At 40.9% G+C, this 19,002-nt stretch overlaps 1 protein-coding gene across 1 annotated transcript; it reads left to right on the forward strand.

Moving 5' to 3' along the window:
• Nucleotides 1–384: 384 nt before the first annotated feature.
• LOC139733330 (tyrosine-protein kinase receptor Tie-1-like) lies at nucleotides 385–19,002 on the forward strand. The gene is made up of 15 exons (XM_071644167.1): nucleotides 385–409; nucleotides 2,939–3,211; nucleotides 6,261–6,395; nucleotides 6,999–7,162; nucleotides 8,235–8,361; nucleotides 11,761–11,916; nucleotides 12,503–12,634; nucleotides 13,192–13,479; nucleotides 14,132–14,446; nucleotides 15,205–15,278; nucleotides 16,022–16,256; nucleotides 17,020–17,258; nucleotides 17,742–17,820; nucleotides 18,371–18,494; nucleotides 18,933–19,002. The coding sequence occupies exons 1-15, from the start codon at nucleotides 385–387 to the stop codon at nucleotides 19,000–19,002; spliced, it is 2,436 nt and encodes an 811-aa protein (XP_071500268.1).

A 19,002-nucleotide genomic window follows, 5' to 3' on the forward strand; every position in this document is an offset into this window, starting at 1 on the left:
GTGAGGTCGACCGGCGTCAGCGATTAAAAAAAAAAGAAAGGCATGAGAAAAAACAAACAAACAACCAAACAGACATACTCACCAGTTATTGATTTAACCTTTGGCGCAGCCTCACGACAGAAAACCCCTGGGCCGCAGCCGACATCGAGGACCTCATCGTCCAGAGAGAAGTTTAGGAGGTTTTTGGCTAGTTCGATCACGGCCGGCTCACACTGACCCCAGTGAGAGCTTACCGTCTCGAAGTACGACCCGGACCTCATGGCCGATGAGTTCATCTTTGTCCGACGAATGTATGGCGTCTTCATAGAACACACCCCACGGTGACAACGAACATCTACTGATGCCGTCTGCTCAATAACGCTACCGATCATTCGGCCGACTGCCATGCCTGTCCTCAAACGATTCATCAGTAGATTTCTCTGCATCAAGATAATTGAAGGACTGAAATAAGGTTCATAAATATAGGATACATGTATACCTTTCGCTTATATTATATACCGTACAGTAGTTTGGACACTTCCTGATTCGTACTGTGACTAATCGGAATGAAGTAAATCCGGCGTGTCGAGCGGCACTCATTTCAAAAGTTGGATGCAACAATGTAAAGTGAATTGCAGGCACAAGGACTATGACTTTGATGGTCAGTCAATCTAATAGGAAGGACTAGGACCATTCAAGGATCCCAGTGTACTCACAGCTGTACAATCACCGTATTATAGGAGGAAAATGAGGGAACAAACTTTTCCTTTTCGAGGAAAAGTGGTATCACATGGGAAGTGGATTTGTATCAACTAGTATCTCTGGACTGAAGATTAATTCCAGACTGTTAGTATAGTGGCAATGGGGTATTGTTCATTGTAACGTCTGTAAAAAGTATGTCATGTACGTAACTAAGCAGCATACGATTGACCAATCGGGTTTTTGTGCATCTGTTCACAAGCGCGTTCCTCCACATTTTGTATTATTGCATATTGAACAATGCGCGTTACGCAACAATAGCTAAGTGCGTTATCACCGCAGAAGTGACATCAAAATTAATGCGTAAAGGCATTGCGATATGATATCGGTTTATTTTTCTTGAGTGATCCGTATGTTATCCATATACGTAAGCAACGTACTAATTAAAGGAATGAAACCCAATATGCAGGTCTAATTAAAGGGAATGAAACCTAAATATGGATGTGGACTGAGTGGATGCAGCAATATCAGTGTTAGAAGAAGTTTGAGGAAAAACAGATATTCCGTTCAAAAACTATACATTTTTAAAATAATTTCAGTGCCATCATCGCTGGATGTGAAAACAGAAGCATCTTATGACGTCACGCATGGATAACGACATAAATACGATATAAGGAAAATTCCACAAAACTTTGTATTTAATGAAATTATACATTCACTCGGCTTATTATTGATTGGAATCGAAGAATTTGATTGCAATGGGTTAGAAACCTAAACCGGGAAAGCGCCCATGTCCTTCAACCGCCCTATCCCCGCCCCCTCTTTTTTTTTCTCTCTCCTTTCTCTTCGCCTTCTTCACTTTATCACTGTGTCCCCTTCTCACCCATATTTGCATACACTACTTATCTTGTTATTTCGTATGCTCTCAGCACACCAATACACAACTTGCGACTTCAAGGACTCAAGAATTTGAATTCATTGACTGAAAAGTAGATTAACAAGGAAAAGTAGAAATTACGCGGTGCGTAATATATGTCCCCGCCGGAAGTAGCATTTAGTAGCAAAATGTACAATATAGGTAAAAAGATGAAGGTCAAAGGTCAAAGAAGTCAAAGGTCAAAATTCTATGTAGAAGTTTTGAAGCCCTCACCTAGTGCCATCACATAAAGCAAACGGAATCGAAATCGGGTTAGAAATGGCGAAGGAGTAGCATTTTGTAGCCAATGTACAATATAGGTAAAAAAAATCAAGGTCAAAGGTCAAAGAAGTCAAAGGTCAAAATTCTGTGTAGAAGTTTTGAAGCCCTCACCTAGTGCCATCACATAAAGCAAACGGAATCGAAATCGGGTTAGAAATGGCGAAGGAGTAGCATTTGGTAGCAAAATGTACAATACAGGTCAAAAATCAAGGTCAAAGGTCAAAGAAATCAAAGGTCAAAATTCTGTGTAGAAGTTTTGAAGCCCTCACCTAGTGCCATCACTTAAAGCAAACGGAACTGAAATCGGGTTACAAATGGCGAAGGAGTAGCATTTTGTAGCAAAATGTACAATATAGGTCAAAAATCAAGGTCAAAGGTCAAAGAAGTCAAAGGTCAAAATTCTGTGTAGAAGTTTTGAAGCCCTCACCTAGTGCCATCACATAAAGCAAACGGAATCAAAATCGGGTTACAAATGGCGAAGGAGTAGCATTTTGTAGGCAATGTACAATATAGGTCAAAAATCAAGGTCAAAGGTCAAAGAAGTCAAAGGTCAAAATTCTGTGTAGAAGGTTTGAAGCCCTCACCTAGTGCCATCATATAAAGCAAATGGAATCAAAATCGGGTTAGAAATGGCGAAGGAGTAGCATTTTGAAGCAAAATGTACAATATAGGTCAAAGGTCAAGGTCAAAGGTCACAACTGAAATTCTGTATAGAAGTTTCAAAGCTCCCATGTAGTGCTATCATATAAAGCAAACAGAATCAAAATTGGGTTAGAAATGGCGAAGGAGTAGCATTTTGAACATTTTGATCACACACGGACGCACACACGGACGGACACACGGACGGACGGACACACGGACACACGGACACACGGACACACACACGTACGGAGCCTGTTTCATAGTCCCCTGCTCGAACTCGTTCGGCGGGGACAAAAAACGATGACCTGTTCTTCTAGAACTCTACTGATAATAGCCACATCAATCCAGCTGTCCAGAGCATATTACAGGGTATTGTCAGATTATAATCACTATGAATTAACAACCATTATCATCCCGCAGCCAAATTTCTGTCTCGCGACGGAACGTTCACGCGCACCGTCAATGCCGGAGAGCGCGGCATCAAGATTCTGATGACGGCTATAGCGCAACCGGATCGAGCGAGATCACCGCTACGGTGGCGATTCAACGGCACCGATGCGCTCCGACCGGACAAGTCAAGTGTTCTCAAGATACGCCGTCCCGTGACGCAGGCTGACGAGGGCGTGTACGAGATCTTCTACAGGGGCGAGCGGGACACGGCCAGGGGTGGCTTATTCCGACTAATCGTCAGAGGTACAGTGCATACGGATTGTTGTAGGCTTGCAAGTTATAAATCTCCTCTGGGTAAATAATATTTGGTAGCCCTAGAAAGAAGGCATTTTGAATTGCAAATCCCCTCGATTTCTGTATTGTTATCACTGCAAGATGTGATATCTCTATCAAAAAACAAGTGGCACCTTTCAAAATTTTCTAGGAAAACAACCTACTTGAAATTCATGGAAGCTGACAAAGCAGTATGAACATTTGGACTTTGCAGAACGTCACAGAAAACGCAACAAAATTATTAATCCCTTCATGAACAGATGTAAATCCCAATACTGCTATATAGATATTGTGACGGAGAGGTCTTTTTCCCTATTTAATAAAGCCAGAGTAAGCCAGAGTCTGGAAAAGAAGACTATCATTTTATGTAGTGGTCACACACCGTGATTCACAGACTAGAGAGTACTGCATACAGTATTCCTTGTGCTAATGAATATTCATACGGACGTTGCGCAATCTGCAGCTATCAGAGCGCCGTAGCTATGTGCATTTCCTATGCGTATACATAACAAACCCACTAGTTGACAGTTACCTTAGTTATGAATATTCATGAGATAGACAGTGCGTTTAGTCTGAATTCAGGGCGCCGTTTCTATGAGCATCCTGGCGTATCATAACAGGCGCATATAAGCCTATAAATAGAGGAGAAATTGAATGATAATTTAATTATCTGGGTGATCTGACTTGGTCTGACTTGGAGCTCCTGTCAAGCTGTAAGCAGTCAACTTTACTTTGTCCCAAGTTTACAGTCTCAAGTTTGCACAATGATAACATTGCGCGAGGCAGTGACTTAGTGTGGACACGTCACTGTACAGTACCTCGTAGTCATAGTTTATTATTATATAAACTTCCTTTAATTATATAAGCTTCCATTTATTATAATAAGCTTGTATATCTGTACTTTATTACGAGCTTGCACAGCAATGTAAATAGTAATGTAAGAGCAAGCGGCACAAGCATTTGTACCATGTAAATAGCTAATTCCAATCATTAGTGTATATATAGATAATAATCCAATTAGTAGTTAATCTATTTTCTACCATTTCGATCTACGACAAAACAATGTGTCGTATTTACAACACAAGTTTCTTACCTCTGTTATGTACCATTTGCATACGAAATATGTATCCAATGAATTATTGGATGTGGCTGTAATATTTGTAGTGAATGTTAAATGTTAAATTGATAGATAACCGACAAGGTTAAGAGTTGTACTTTTGATAGCTAAACGGTCTGGGAGTTTAACTGTTGTTGACAGTTTATTACCTATACAGGTAACAATGTTGTTTGGAATTCGTGACCGTTTGATTTCAAGGATTATATTTTTGGTATAGGCATTCGGGCAATGTTCAGGAGCTTTAAGTAGTTCGAGACTGCATTGTTAATTGGTTATTTTAATGGCGATGCACACTGAGCCGACAAAGTGAGCTAGTGTGTAGTCGGAAGGGTTAGGTGCCGTTGAAAATCCCGGCGAGGTGACTGGGGAGCTGATACATTTTGTATACAAGCAAACTTGGCGGAGCTCAGGGCTGGTTGCGTTGTGCTGAGGGCAGTGTCTCTGGGTTGACCTAATATTATCCGAGATTTAGGAGCGTTATGCCGTTATATAGGCTGGATGGGAATACAAGCATCATTTACCTTTAAAAATACAACCCAATAATATCTGTAGAGATTAAACTAAAATAATGTAATTAATGTTATATTCTAGGTATAAACTAATCTCATTGTCGTAAGAAAATGTGTCATCATAAGTTATTACAATGTACAGGCAGTGAACGATATTTGTTGGTCACAACGCTATGCCATTTGTTGTGCACGACGTTGATTTGTTTCATGGACAGAATGTCCATGATTAAAAAAATGTCAATGCTATCATTTATATCAGAACAGAGCCTATAATGAAATTATTGCCTGGATCACAAGAATGTGTCTCTGAATGTGAGATTAATGTCTCTGTGAAATGATGTTGAGTGTGGAGTAGGACAAACTGTCCTAGTACATCAGTTGTCAAGAGTTAACTTCCTGAGACTTTATGAGCTATGTAGTTTGTATACGGCAAACAAACGAAGCCTAGCCATTGCGCCTTACATACTGCTCGGCAGGGGATTTTTATACAGTACACGTGTGTGTAGAAGTGTGTGCATGTCCTGATCAAACATGCCGGAATATAGTAGAAACACAAGAGCTAGAATGTGATTGCATTGAGCTTTCAACTCACCTGTGTAATCCATGATGATTGCTGGTGCTGGTGCTGGTGTAAATCTGATACAGATGGAGAATTGAGGTGTGCTGAAATGAGATACGATGAAGATCTAAAACGGGGTCCCAGTTCTCCGTATATAAAATTAATTGGGTGGTGGCAGCATTATTCTTTAGTGATCGAGACCTTTAGATCGATAGGTCGCGTATAGAGGGCACACGCGAGACACAGGAAGTTAGTCTAAAGTACCAGACTTTCCAATTCTGTAAGTGTGTTCTCTGATAGATCGCGTAGAGGCGCACACAGCACACAGAGAGCTAGTCTAAAGTAAAAGACTTCCCAACTCTGGTTGTGTGTTCTCTCTCGTAGATCAGATCATTATATATTTTATATTTTTAATCCCCCTCTTTTAAGGGACTTTCCCGCTACAATATATTATTTAGACCAGCTCTATCATCTTCTTTACAGATTCGGTCCCATGTCGGCACCTTACTATAAGTATAAAAAACAACTGATATTTTCGGCAATCCCCCCCCCCAAAAAAAATGGTAATCCATTTCCATATTGTATTTATATACCAATACAGATCATTCCCTGCAAAATCATACAATCTGCTTTGACTCTCCCTGCGTCTGTCCTGGGGACATTTCAGGTCCCCGTGGTCAGTTGATATAACTGACCGACCAGTTGTATATATCATCACTGAGCCATAGTCCTAATCCCAAGCACAGTCGTGCAACTCGACAATACACGCTCTATAAACTGACCAGGGAGCTACGTTCTTATTGACAAGTGACTTTTCTTACTGACATCTTACAGATTGTCCCGCGGGAAAGTGGGGACCCCCGGACTGTTCGGGAATATGCGACATGTGTTACAATGGCGGTGTGTGCGACGACAAATCTGGGCGATGTATATGCCCCAATGGTTTCAAAGGACCAAACTGTCTAACAAGTAAGTTCTAATGTCGTCAATGACACATCCCTCATGTAAACCATAATGTGATCGAAACAATAGCACGGGATCTGTGGTCATTAGTTTGTCAAACAGTGAATATTAATTCATTGATCATCTTGAATAATCATAACAGTCATTTAAGCAGCAGCCATGTTGGCGTCGGAAGTCATCAGCTGTTATTGTGTAGCACGTATGCGCGAGGAGATAGAGCAAAGGTGTGTAAGGTAGACATACAGTTATCATGTGTCATTAGGCTTACCGATTTCATGATGTAAATGGTAATTATACCTTATTGAGGGATTGGAAATATGTGATCAAGATAATGTTGTAAAATAACGATATAAATGTTATACCACTGATGTCAGTATCATTTTTTAGTGTGACTTTGATTTTTAACATTATTATGTCTGTTTCTGTAGAAAAACACTATGACAGTATAGACAGTAGAAGAGAGGTCTTTAGCACACACTGATTCACACTCAAATCAAGATAAATACAAGTATAAAGTGCATGGAAGTTTGTGATGTCATAATAGGTAAGATGCTGTGCTTAGAGGAAATCTACATACTATGCATGCTATGTACTAAACTCTGTTCGCAGTTTGTGGTGAAGGAAGAGAAGGGGGCAATCGCTTTGGCCGAGACTGCGAGTTCAGGTGCTCGATAGAGACCGACGAGCCGAACGCCTGCCGAGGCTTTCTTTTCTGTCTCCCGGACCCATTCGGCTGCTCATGCGACCGAGGTTTTAGAGGCCACGATTGCTCAGTAGGTGGGTATACGACTCTGAAGCAGCGGTTGTCGTTAAAGTTCAAGTTCAAGTTGATTTATTTCATTTCCAACAAACAAATAATTAGAAATACAATGAAACACTCGTATACACAGATGTCAGGAAATCAGTACCACAATCAGAAGCGGATCTAGAGGGAGGTTGGGGGGTTGCAACCCCCCCCCCAAAAAAAAAAAAAAAAAATCAAAAAAAAAAAATCCGGGGACCGTTTTTTTTTTATCTTATCTTTTTTTTTAAACTTGTAATTTTTAATTTGGCAATGACCTCTATACCCAAATTAGTGGTGTTTTAGATGCAAGAAAACGCCATTTTCACACACAGATTTTCAAAAATTCTCCCTACTGTGTCCCCCCTCCCACTCCCTCCCCCCCCCCCCTCGCTCGCTCCGCTCGCTCGGGCTCGGTTGCTACGCTCCCTCGCATACCGCCCCACCCCCCCCCCCCCCTTTATAAAAAGCTAGATTCGCCCCTGACAATGCGATGAACAGAATAACATTGTAAAAGAGATACAGGTAAATTATCAACAGAGATACAAATAACTGTCACGTCACTGTGGTAAATGCATAAACAATATTGCTGGAAATGGAGGGGACTGCTAAAAAGCAGAGCTTGTAGAATGCAGTCCCCTCATAGAGAGTTGTTGTTGTCGTCGTTTAAACTATATGTATCATGCTGTAATGGAGCTTCGATAAAGACTTCGACGTAAATCATCTCGTTAGATAATGCAGGATATCTTCTCCTTTGGGTTTACAGTATTAAGACGTCGCGTAATTAAATGAAACAAGCAAGAAGATGATAACGAGGTTTTTGTAGGTCTTAAGCCAATATTCATCTGCCATTCGCTAACCGAGGGGGCTGTTGGAAGACATTTTTTGTGGGCATGAATGGCGTAGACAATACTTGAACAGAGGGCAGTTTAATAGAGGTGTGCGGCGCGCTGGGTCGCAAAGCTAATAAGCACCTAGCCATGCTAATCAATGCATTGTACAATGATAAATGCTCTAACAAACTCTCTCTATTTAAACATGATATTTCATCAGCATGCCTGCAGGGAAAGTATGGCGCGGGCTGTTCGGAATCTTGTCACTGTGCATCGGGCGAGTGCGACAGATTCACGGGAACGTGCCGAGGGTTCACGAAGGAGTGCTCCGACGGATGGTCGGGAACGAACTGTCAAAGTGAGTACGTCAGATCGGATGATGTTCATTATTCCGAAGGTTCATCAATCCGAAAATGAAATAAGGCTCATTATTCCGAGGGTTCGTTATTAAGAAGGCTCAATAATCCGACAATAAAACAAGGTTCGTACTTGCTCCGAAAATTAAAAGAATGTGCGGATAACGGCAACCTTTTGAATTGCGAAAATTATTTTGTTTTCGGATGAATGAACCTTCGGACAGTGTCGTAATAACAAACCGTAACCGTCAGATCTACGTCACTCTGTGTATGGTGAGTGCAGAAATGAGATGAGTGGTGAAAGTATGACTCTTTTCATGTGTTTAGATACTATCACTTGAATTAATGAACGTGTCTACAAGCATGACAAGTGACTGTAGGACCCTGGCAAACGCTTGATCTGACGTAGTGAAGGTGTGCACATTCCTAAAAATTCAATTGTTTTTCTTGTTGAGAAATTTAGTGCCATGTATAATATCATGGTATGCATGTATTGGAAAGAACTCGACCATCATGCTAAAAACAAACATTTGGTGCAACGAGTCTCTTTGCACGTTCCATTCCTTAGAAATCCCCCCCCCCGACAGTGACTAATTAGGGATGTATAAGAAGGGTGACAATGAAAAATAACAAAATAGATAAATTATTGGGACCATAGAAGAAAGAATTAAAACAGGGGAATAAATCATGTACAATTTTATTGTAAATATACTCATAAAATTTAATGAAGTCAGCTATACCTGCTATGGGAGGTTTGTTGAAAAGAGAGCTACCAGTGTATGAAAAGGGACGTTTTTGTGTTCTGTTTTCGGGTAACAGGTAAGGTATTGATAAAGTGCTATTCAGAGAATATCAAGTTTGGTAGGGCTTATGAAACTGAATGCTGTTTTCCGCAATGCATGCGTGACTGAGCTTGCTGAAATGGTGATGATATTTACGCTATTCAATCCCCCAAGAACAGAGCTGAAAGCTCGAATGTATTCTGACATGCAAAAGAGCTGCCATATAACAAGATCGCAACAATCTATTGTAGTTATAGGTATACACCCACCATGGCAAAGTATGGAATAATTCAGGCTGCACCCTAAAGTTCGCTCATAACAAGTTCTAATACACGCAATGTCACAAGATAACACAGAGTAGAGTAACAGCACTCACGTAGGTGCTGTGAAAGATGTGTGAGATGAACTAGGCTCAAAAGTCATTACTGTTAGTCGTAATCAGTGACGTCAACACCTACCCTCCCACTCCCCGTGACCCACTTACACCTATCCTTGGCCTACGAGATTCTACTTGTAACTAGAAATTGAATAGCAAGCATAGCATAGGTTCGAGCTTTCAAGTCTCGGCGTAATGTCTCCTAAAACAATGTGGCGGCAATGGTTGAGAGGGACTGTTTACATCATTTGATTTGAGGTATACTCTTCAGGCTACAGAATTATGAAGAGAGAGAGAGAGGGGGGGGGGAGGGAGAGAGAGATTTAGAAAGAGAAGGCGAGAGAGAGGGAGCCCCAGAGAGAGAGAGAGAGATGGAGGGGGGGGGGGGGAGATGGAGAGAGAGAAAAGTCACATATCGTGTTTAGATGGTCTTGCTTCTTCGTAGCCATACATTATTATGATTAATATGATTTAAGAAGAATTAAAGGAAGGACCAGTAGGCGCACCTGGATTTCATATTTTTTTTTTCAATTTCATTTCATTGATTTTTAACAAACAAAAATAACAATTACAGCGAGAAATTTCAGCAGGCCTGCTTTTATAGGCCAATATTTCGGTCCGGTTAACATGATTAACAAACAAAAGAAAAGTTTCTTAAACAGCAGCAGTCCGCTTTTATAGTAACAGTTAAGAGCAGAAGAATTATAACAGCGTGTAAAGTATATAGTATAGTACAGTCTATATATACGTCTAGAATAGTATCATAGTAGAGTATAGTTTAGTATATGTTGTTTAAGGTGCAGTATAGTCTGAAGTATAATCATTATAAATATAGCGTGAGAAGGCATAAACTTTACTAACGTAATTATCTAAAACAAAGTCAGGGTGATATCCAAATATTGAGGCAAAGTAATGTGGAGAATAGAAAAAGATGCGAATCGTGTGGTTTACCTTTGGTAGATATTGCTGCTGGACTGGTACTTGTGCTTTCTGGGTGCAAGTTCAGGTGTGTTTGTGATTTTGATGAGCGTATGGGGAAACTGATATCTTTTACAATATGAGATCAGTGAAGCGGAGAGATGTTTGTCTGATGCAGTGTTCATTTCATATTAGGGGATACGAGTCAACATTGAATCAGTGGGGCTGGACTGTTCTGAGTTTAGCGATCCAGAACAAGCTCGTCGCAGGATTTGTAGTTCTAAAGTATTATTCATCCTGCTCTGTAAGGATCTGACGTTACACTGATTGAATGGATATATGACACTGATTGATTGTCATACGATGCAATGAAGTGAATTAATCTAATAAGGCGAACCCTCTGTGAGGTGTGTATGTATATATATATATATGTGTGTGTGTGTGTGTGTGTGTGTGTGTGTGTGTGTGTGTGTGTGTGTCTTTTGTGGTTAATGATTATCGACCATCAATCTCAATCAAATAGAATGGCCATAAGCCTGGAAAAATGTATTTGAGACCTTCACTTATGCATGATGAAATAAGCAAGTTATTTCATACATAACTAAATACTACTAGTACTAGTAGTCTGTATTAACGAAGTCCATCAGGTGTAAAACTTTCTTAGAGCCCAGATAGTCGGAAGGATATTCAAGTGTCCATAACAATTATACATTTCTCATAAAGTGAGTAATGCAGATGAATGCTTCAAGACACAAAGCTTTTGTCTTTTCATTACTGTCTGTTTTTGCACAGAGAAACTTTTAACATACAATTAAATAACAAAATCCTTCATCAGTCTTGGTGAGTGTTGCTAAAGGCTTGGCCTAGTCTCAGTCGGGGGGTAGTCAGGGTCACCTGGAGGTCCGGATGTCCGGATGTCCGGATGTCCGGATGTCCGGATGTCTGTTTGGGAGTTACAACAGTGGGTACCATCTGTCGGATCATCATCACCGGAGTCATCCGAGCTGGGATGGGTGGGCGGTCTGGGCTGTCGGCTTTGAGTGAGCAACGTCATCGTTGTCATCCATAGTAACAGGGATGTCAGGAATGGAAATATCTGGATCAAGAGATTCCCTTGTTGCTTGAAGGTGGTCCATATTTCTTTGCTATGTATCTTTACCACAGTATACTTTCTAAAACCATTTATCAAATCATCACGTCTTCTTCAGCCTTATTTGTCTGCTTAGCACACTTGTGTTGACTTCCTAGACTCCTGCGACATTCTTTGTCATCATTTATCACGCCTGTAATACTTACTAAAGATGACATAACTTCATTTGTTTCAGTTCCGGCCGTCTGCCCCCGAGGTTACTTCGGACAGAACTGCACAGACAAATGCCATTGCTTGGACGACAAGTCCTGTGATCGACACACGGGGGCGTGCTCCAATGGGCAATGTGCCATGCACTACACTCGGTATGACGGCTCGATGGTGTGTGAAGGTGAGGAAAATTACTTTTGTCCCTCTCTCTTTCGCTGCTGATGAAGCATTACAAGTAGCTTGGTTCTAAATCAATACTCTTACACGGAGTTGATTTCAGCCATGTAAATTACAAAATCATTCTGCTTCAGAGACTTGTAAACCATAATTCAAGGAGACGTTGTATACCATTAGCCTCATCAGATTGTGTTTCATCAAAACCTACGTTGTTTTTCACGCCATACGAATGAGCATTGCAAAAGGACACACTTCAGTAATTACCACAGTGACATCTATTGACGTTGATCTATACTTTACTTTTATTTTTACTTTACTTAAATCCCTCTTTGCTGCTGGAAATAACACTACCAAAAGATGAGCAAGTTCGTGTGGGTTTCGTTTACCTTGTGATTACTACTATTACTGAAAACGCTCGCACATTATACATTCATCCAAATAATATCAAGAGCGTATCTTGTATCACTACGATGTGTGTTTCAGGTAATAATACTGTCAGCACATCTAAACCGTCAAGTAACTGTGACTGCTACCCGTTAAAACGCGTTGCTAGTAATGTCTGTAATTCATGTCTGATATCTCTAACGAAGCCTGCAGAGGTCTTGCCCACGGGCGTGACTGCAACGTCGTGTGCCGCTGCGAGAAGTCTGCCTGTGACGTGGAGACAGGGATGTGCAGAGGCAGCTGCCTGGAGAACTGGTTACCACCGCACTGCGGCAGAGGTATGACTGTATGAGTTCATTACCATGGTTACCATGGTTACAGAGATGATTGGTCAACTTCACGGTTCTTCCTCCTCCTCCTCCTCCTCCTCCCCAAGAACGTTTTTTTTTTCTATTTTTCCTTGATAATCTTACGGAAGACCGCAAGAATGAGAGCGGCAATTTGGAATCTGTTTGAAACAGACTCTGTAAGAAACCTGAATGAATGCCTCGACTGATGATTAGCTCAGAACAAAAGAGTTTTGTTTCTTTCAGCATTAATAGAAAGAATTGCTGATTCTAAGTTTATAAATAGTAAACTTGGGCTTGGATACGATTCATTCCACCCTGATGATGAAGTTATTCAACATTTATTTTTATTAATCAAAATTAGAATGGAAGAAAAAGAATCTAACTGCCCTTAGTTGAAATGTAATCATACTATTTGTAATCTCACGACTTGAAATTTGATTGATCGTGATGTGAAAAGCTGACGTTCCAGTCATGACTGCGCAAGGGAAATTCAATCATTGACGCACTATAGCGTTTGCTCAAATTAGACTTCGTTCTCTCATTAGGTGTTACGAAGCTGGAGAGTAACCCACGAGTGAATCCGGGTCAGCCATCCAACTTTACTTGTCACGTGACCGGAAGTCCTCCACCTGACCCGGAGTCCGTGCATCTCTCCGTCTTCGGTGCCAGGATTAACGAGGTCAGGGGGATAACAAGGAGGAGCGCGATGACCACGGGCTCTGACGTCGCCGTGGTATTCGATGTCGAGGAGGTGGTGCAGGGTGGTCGTTACAGCTGTGCTCTCGTTGAGAGGAGTGGAACAGCTGTTCTAGAAGTAGAGGCGTCAACGTTTGGTAAGAATGTATCATTGTAAGAAAGGAACATTGCTTAACTTAGAGTACTTTTATTTTTTTCGCAGTCTAAAAGGCGTCGGAGGATTTTCTGTATCTTACGAAATGCTACATTGAAGACAGATTGTATGCAACCACCTGATTCTTGTTTGTTGCTAAGGATCGAGTGCGTTACACATTGGTCTTCCCCGGATTGATTCCCACGATCAGTTCAAGATTGTAGATAGAATTTCGGTAATGCGCCTATCATAATTATGTTGTTCGAGTGTTCCAAATCCTACATGTAAACATATCTTAAACACTGACATTCATTGAGGCGAAAAACGAAAAAAAGAGAGAAAAGAAAAGAAATCGTTCGGTGAACGATAAATACATGATTGCCTAAGAGACGTGCACAGAAGAACAGATGACAGCAATTACCACAAGACATTAGTGACTGAGGAGTTCCTATGGAAGACTTGATCATCCGAGACCATAGCAACAAACATTTTTTAATGAGCTATTGCTTGCAGTGCGTAGGATGAATCAAGTCACTGATTCACATCATCCGATGAAACGGCTGCCCATTAATCCTTCAAAACAGAATGTATCGAAAAAGAAAACCGTCATTGGATATTTCTTTTTTAAACCGACATTTCTACTTGTTCTATTTCAGATTTACCCGTCATCACTAGAACTCCCAGTGTCACGGGTATCGACCAACATGACGTCAAGTTACAGTGGGAGCCATGGCGAGCCGAGACTGACGTGGGGGATCCACCCGTGATTGGTTATGGGGTATTCTATCAGGGAGAAGTGGACAATGCCTGGTGGGAGGCGGTCAACGTGACGTACGGGGAGAATCTCACTGCGACCGTAGCAGGCTTGAGGGAAGATACCGTCTACCGCTTCGCTGTGGCCGCAGTGCGGGAGGGACCGGGCGGTACTGGAGAACCTGGCCCCACGGTTGATGTGACGACGCTGTGTGCTGGTATGAGGCTTGTGTAGTTAGGGTCAGACCTGATATAGGACTCACTGCGCTTTTTATTCGCAGCTCAATTTGTTTTTGTTTTTTGTATAGCATACTTTATTTCCATTGCAAATTAAAGCATGTGATAAATAATCCTAGGATACTACCTGCCCACAGGCAGGTACGTACAAGGAAAAAAAATACAGTGGACCCAGTCCATCACACCGCAATAATGGTTATTGACAGTTACACAAATATATACATGTATACAAGTACATTTACACACTATAACTATGCGGATTATGCTCTGAAAAGCCTCATATCATGATCGTGCCCGCAAACGATTTTTTAATGAGCCGAAGCAAATGACAATCTGTTTCTTGAAAATGTAAACAGAAAAGTAACAATGATAATTTGCAAATGCGCATGCGCGTTATAATCGCACGAATAGCTGTGAATTTCAATTCTGAATGCAGTATTTTCTTAAACAATATTCAGAGCATGCAAACATAACAATCTTTGCCCCATTTCATAAAAAACTTGATATGATAGCAACTCTTGCTGGAATGGCAATTGTCATAATAATGACAAGAATCCAGCTTTCTGATTGGCTGTTGCTATTGAAAGTTGTCATTCCAGCAAGAGTTGCCATCCTAACATCTTTTATGAAATGGGGCCCTGAAGTAGATATCAACTGAAAACACACTAATTTCCAAAGGGTTTACGCCAATGCTGTCACTGAATTATTTCATTTTCATCCTTTACCTTTCACTTTTAAGACCCAGACATTTCTCAGTTTCAAGTGGCTGTTAGCCCGAACAACCCCCCTCGTCAGCTCACCATATCTTGGCAGGTAAGACATGTGTGGTACTTTATCTAACCTGAAGTATAAACGCAGCATGAAAAGATGAGCGGAATGTTTAACTCTAAAAGAGAAGAGATGAAGAGAAAGAAATCAGAGAGGAGAGAGAATGTCGTGGCTTGGCTGCAGCTGTATACATGCTTTGTGATGTTAGGGGATTTGACAAAATTTTATGACGCGGTAACAAATAAGACGGCTGCTTGTTTTTGTTGCTGCGAGCCGACTTGCTGTATCGATTTTGGAGGATTTAGGGATTAGAAAATAAGTCGGCAAAACTGGTCTCTATGAAAAAAAAAAGAATATATTATGATATCATGATATAATTCGTATACACAGAGATAAATGGTCAGCTTAGCCTCACAGTCTGATTTCAAAATCTATTCGCCTATGACGTTGTTCCACCGAAAGACAACGAGATGACTTCGACAGGCGTTCAACACAATGTCACAGTGTGGATACGATTATGATTTGTGAGAAATCGATTTCATGAGACAATGATTCCAGCACAATTATGAGACTTCTGTTCATCGATGCATATGAAAGCTTTGTTAGCTTTCATGAAATAATCATAGATTTGGTAGTTTCTTCTACAAACAAAATATAGGTGCAGATCGAGTGATGACGACTTTGCCTGGTCACGCGGCTCTTTCCGCAGTGACTAAGGTTGGAGACAATACGCTGACCAAGTATATAACATTACCAGTCATTCATGTCGACATCTTATCTGTCTCTAGAAACCTCCCCAGAGCGCAGCTCGATGTCGCAGTGGCTTTACCAACGTCACCATCCATTACATTGATACAGCGACCAACGAAGAGCGCACCGAAGTTGTCGATTTCGATGCTACCTCATCCTGCACTCTGACAGCCCTAGGGACATATACGGAGTATTCACTCTTCTTGACAGCAGCGAACAAGGACACAACCAGTTCAGCCAGTGAATTAATCACTGCCAGGACAGCTGAAGAAGGTAAATCCTGTTTCAAATGACGGTACTATTGAGTACTTTACAGGGATCTTGAAGCTTTTCTGTAGCAGACTCAATCATTCCGAGGAATACATGACCAAGGGCTAACTTAACTTATTCGGTGACTTATTGTATTCAAAAGTATAAGATGTTTGCAATGTTAAACTTTGCAGAGGGTGATTCTTTTGATTCATTTCTTTTTCTTATTTTCACATTTTGTTCATAGAGATGCCTGACGTCTTGCGTATGACGTATTAGTCTCAAAAATATGCAGAAGATGTAGTTCTATTGTCCTTTCGCCTTGCTTGGTGTTCATTATAAACAAATGTTTGTATAAACACTTCCAACGTAAAGAAATTGTCAAATTATCATAGCTCCCATTATCAGAATTATCTAAATGTCTGCAAGATCCCTCATGCCACTGTAGTAGGACCGGTGTGACTATTAGAGGACGGCTCGTGTGTTCCTAAAGCACTGTGATGATGTGGATATTGTCTTCATCGAGGAAAACGACGTGATTTCATCTGGCGACAACAGTTGTTAAAAAGGAATAAAATTCTTAATCCTGTACGCATCTGCTTGTTTTCAACGTTTGGCAGTTTTAGGGATTTCTATGAGATGTAAGTTGCCCTGTCATTTCGTTGGGGCGTCATGTACAGATCCCTGTAACAAATTTACCAAGACGGTTGTTGGGTCATGTGAAAGAATTTCCAGTAGCATTGTTTGATTCGGTGGATCTTTTTTTTTTTTGTATCACACTATCCAGCCCCGCCTGCCCCGGATGTCGTCCGTGTGGTCGATAGCTCGGTAACGTCCCTTAAACTTCTGCTGAAAGCTGCACAGCCCCTCAATCTGAATGGTCGGATCGTTGCCTACCAGGTTGAGTATCGACGAATACACCCCGACCCAGAACCGGCGGGTAAACACGTCACCAGAAAGACCACGCTGAGCGAGATTTTCTACGTCATCAACGATTTAGCACGTAATACGACCTATTCAATACAGGTACGACATGCAACGTGCTCGTTTTTCTTTCTTCACTATGATTATATTCTGTCAACTTTCTAAGATGAGGTCTTTTACTATAGCCATGGAAACACATGTTCATAGAAAACTGCCTTTGCTTAAGTCTAACTCGTTTAGAAGCTGAATTTAATCTTTGATGAAAGTAAAGATTTGTAATCTGTGTACATCAAGTGCGAAATAAAAAAACATAATCTCTCAAAACTAACAAGATATAGCATGATTATCTCAAACATGGTGAAGCAAGTAGTTGGTTATTCCACCAAATTCTTTGTTAACTATCTTTCCTTAGTGTCATGCTTGTACATAATAGTATAGATATGGTATGTATGAAAATAGCAACTAAAATCACCAATTCAAGAAAGGCTAATGGAATTTGAATCATCATAAAGGACCAGAATTTTGTCTGAATGATTATAAACATGTCGAACGCAACGTTATATCATAATGTTGTGCTTTAAACAGGCCAGATTATTAAACGGAGCTGGCTCTGGTCCATGGTCCTCGCCCATGGTAGCCAAGACAAGGAGCAGTCTTCATCCATGTAAGTTGGCTTACGTCATCAGTTGGAATTGTGTGTGTGCTTGTGCGTATGTCCGATTACGTGTGTTTGTGTGTAGGTGTTGTGTTTCTTTGAACCTGCCTTTCAGTGGTTCTCATAGCCTTAAACTCTTCCTGAGAGCCTCGTGAAAAAAAAAAGTGAGGGTTATTGACACATTTAAAACATGCGGACAGCTCGTAGAAACTTCCCCTCCACTATCAACAGATCCAGTTGTCCTTTGGTGAAGCTCCGTGATCATTGACGCCACACTAACACAGATTCAAAGCTGAAGTTCTGACAACATAACTGGAATATGACTGTGAATGCTTCTCTAACCTTTGATGAGTTTATGAGAGCTGGGATTGTCTCAAACAAAAATGAATTTGATTTTGTTTTTGTGGCTAGGGTTCACGAGTCTTTCAATTTGCTAAACCTTTTTATTTGGAAATTACACAACATCAAACATTAGAACCAAAATGTAAGAATGCGTTTTTCTATCCTTGATCTCTGATTTCCTTGTTATGACATTTTTCTGGTTATTTTCCCTCGTCAGCTGAAACCAACCGGGGATCCTCGACCAACCGTCACCTTCACAAATCCGTCCTGCCGGCAAGCATCGGAGGCGCCGCAGCTGCCTTACTCGTAGCGGTCATCGTTGGCTTTCTCTTCTACAGGAGGTAACATTCCAACAAGGACCGTTAACATTGCGTTTATTTGCAGGAGATACATTGCAGAAGTTTCATTTTCAGACAATGGTCATATACCTGATATTCATTAAATTCTATGCACATTTTGCATGACATTATAAACTTCTGCATACTTCTCATTTAGGCCTAGTCAAAATTTTACGACGTTTCTGAACTGAGTCAGTTGCAATCATTATCAAAAAACCATGCAATGCTGGAAATATTAACACTGAAATTGCTACTGCATGACGTTTGCTCATAACCACAAGTCAGAGGTTGATTAAAGAAGCGTCTCTAAAATTCCAGACTCTAACTTTAGAATGAGACTTTGATTGCAGTTGACTGATTGACCATCACAGTTTATCTACTACTTTATATCATTTTCCCTCTTTCTTTAACTTTCTTTACTTTCCCCTTTCATTGAAACAGTCGAAAAAGGAAACCTGAAGGCAAGCCGGGTGCTGCGTCGAAAGCGAAGGGAAAAACCAATAAGAAGTAA

Source organism: Diadema antillarum, unplaced genomic scaffold, assembly GCF_040938485.1.
Source record: "Diadema antillarum isolate AM-2024a unplaced genomic scaffold, OU_Dant_1.0 seq00000471_RagTag, whole genome shotgun sequence".
NCBI lineage: Eukaryota > Metazoa > Echinodermata > Echinoidea > Diadematoida > Diadematidae > Diadema > Diadema antillarum.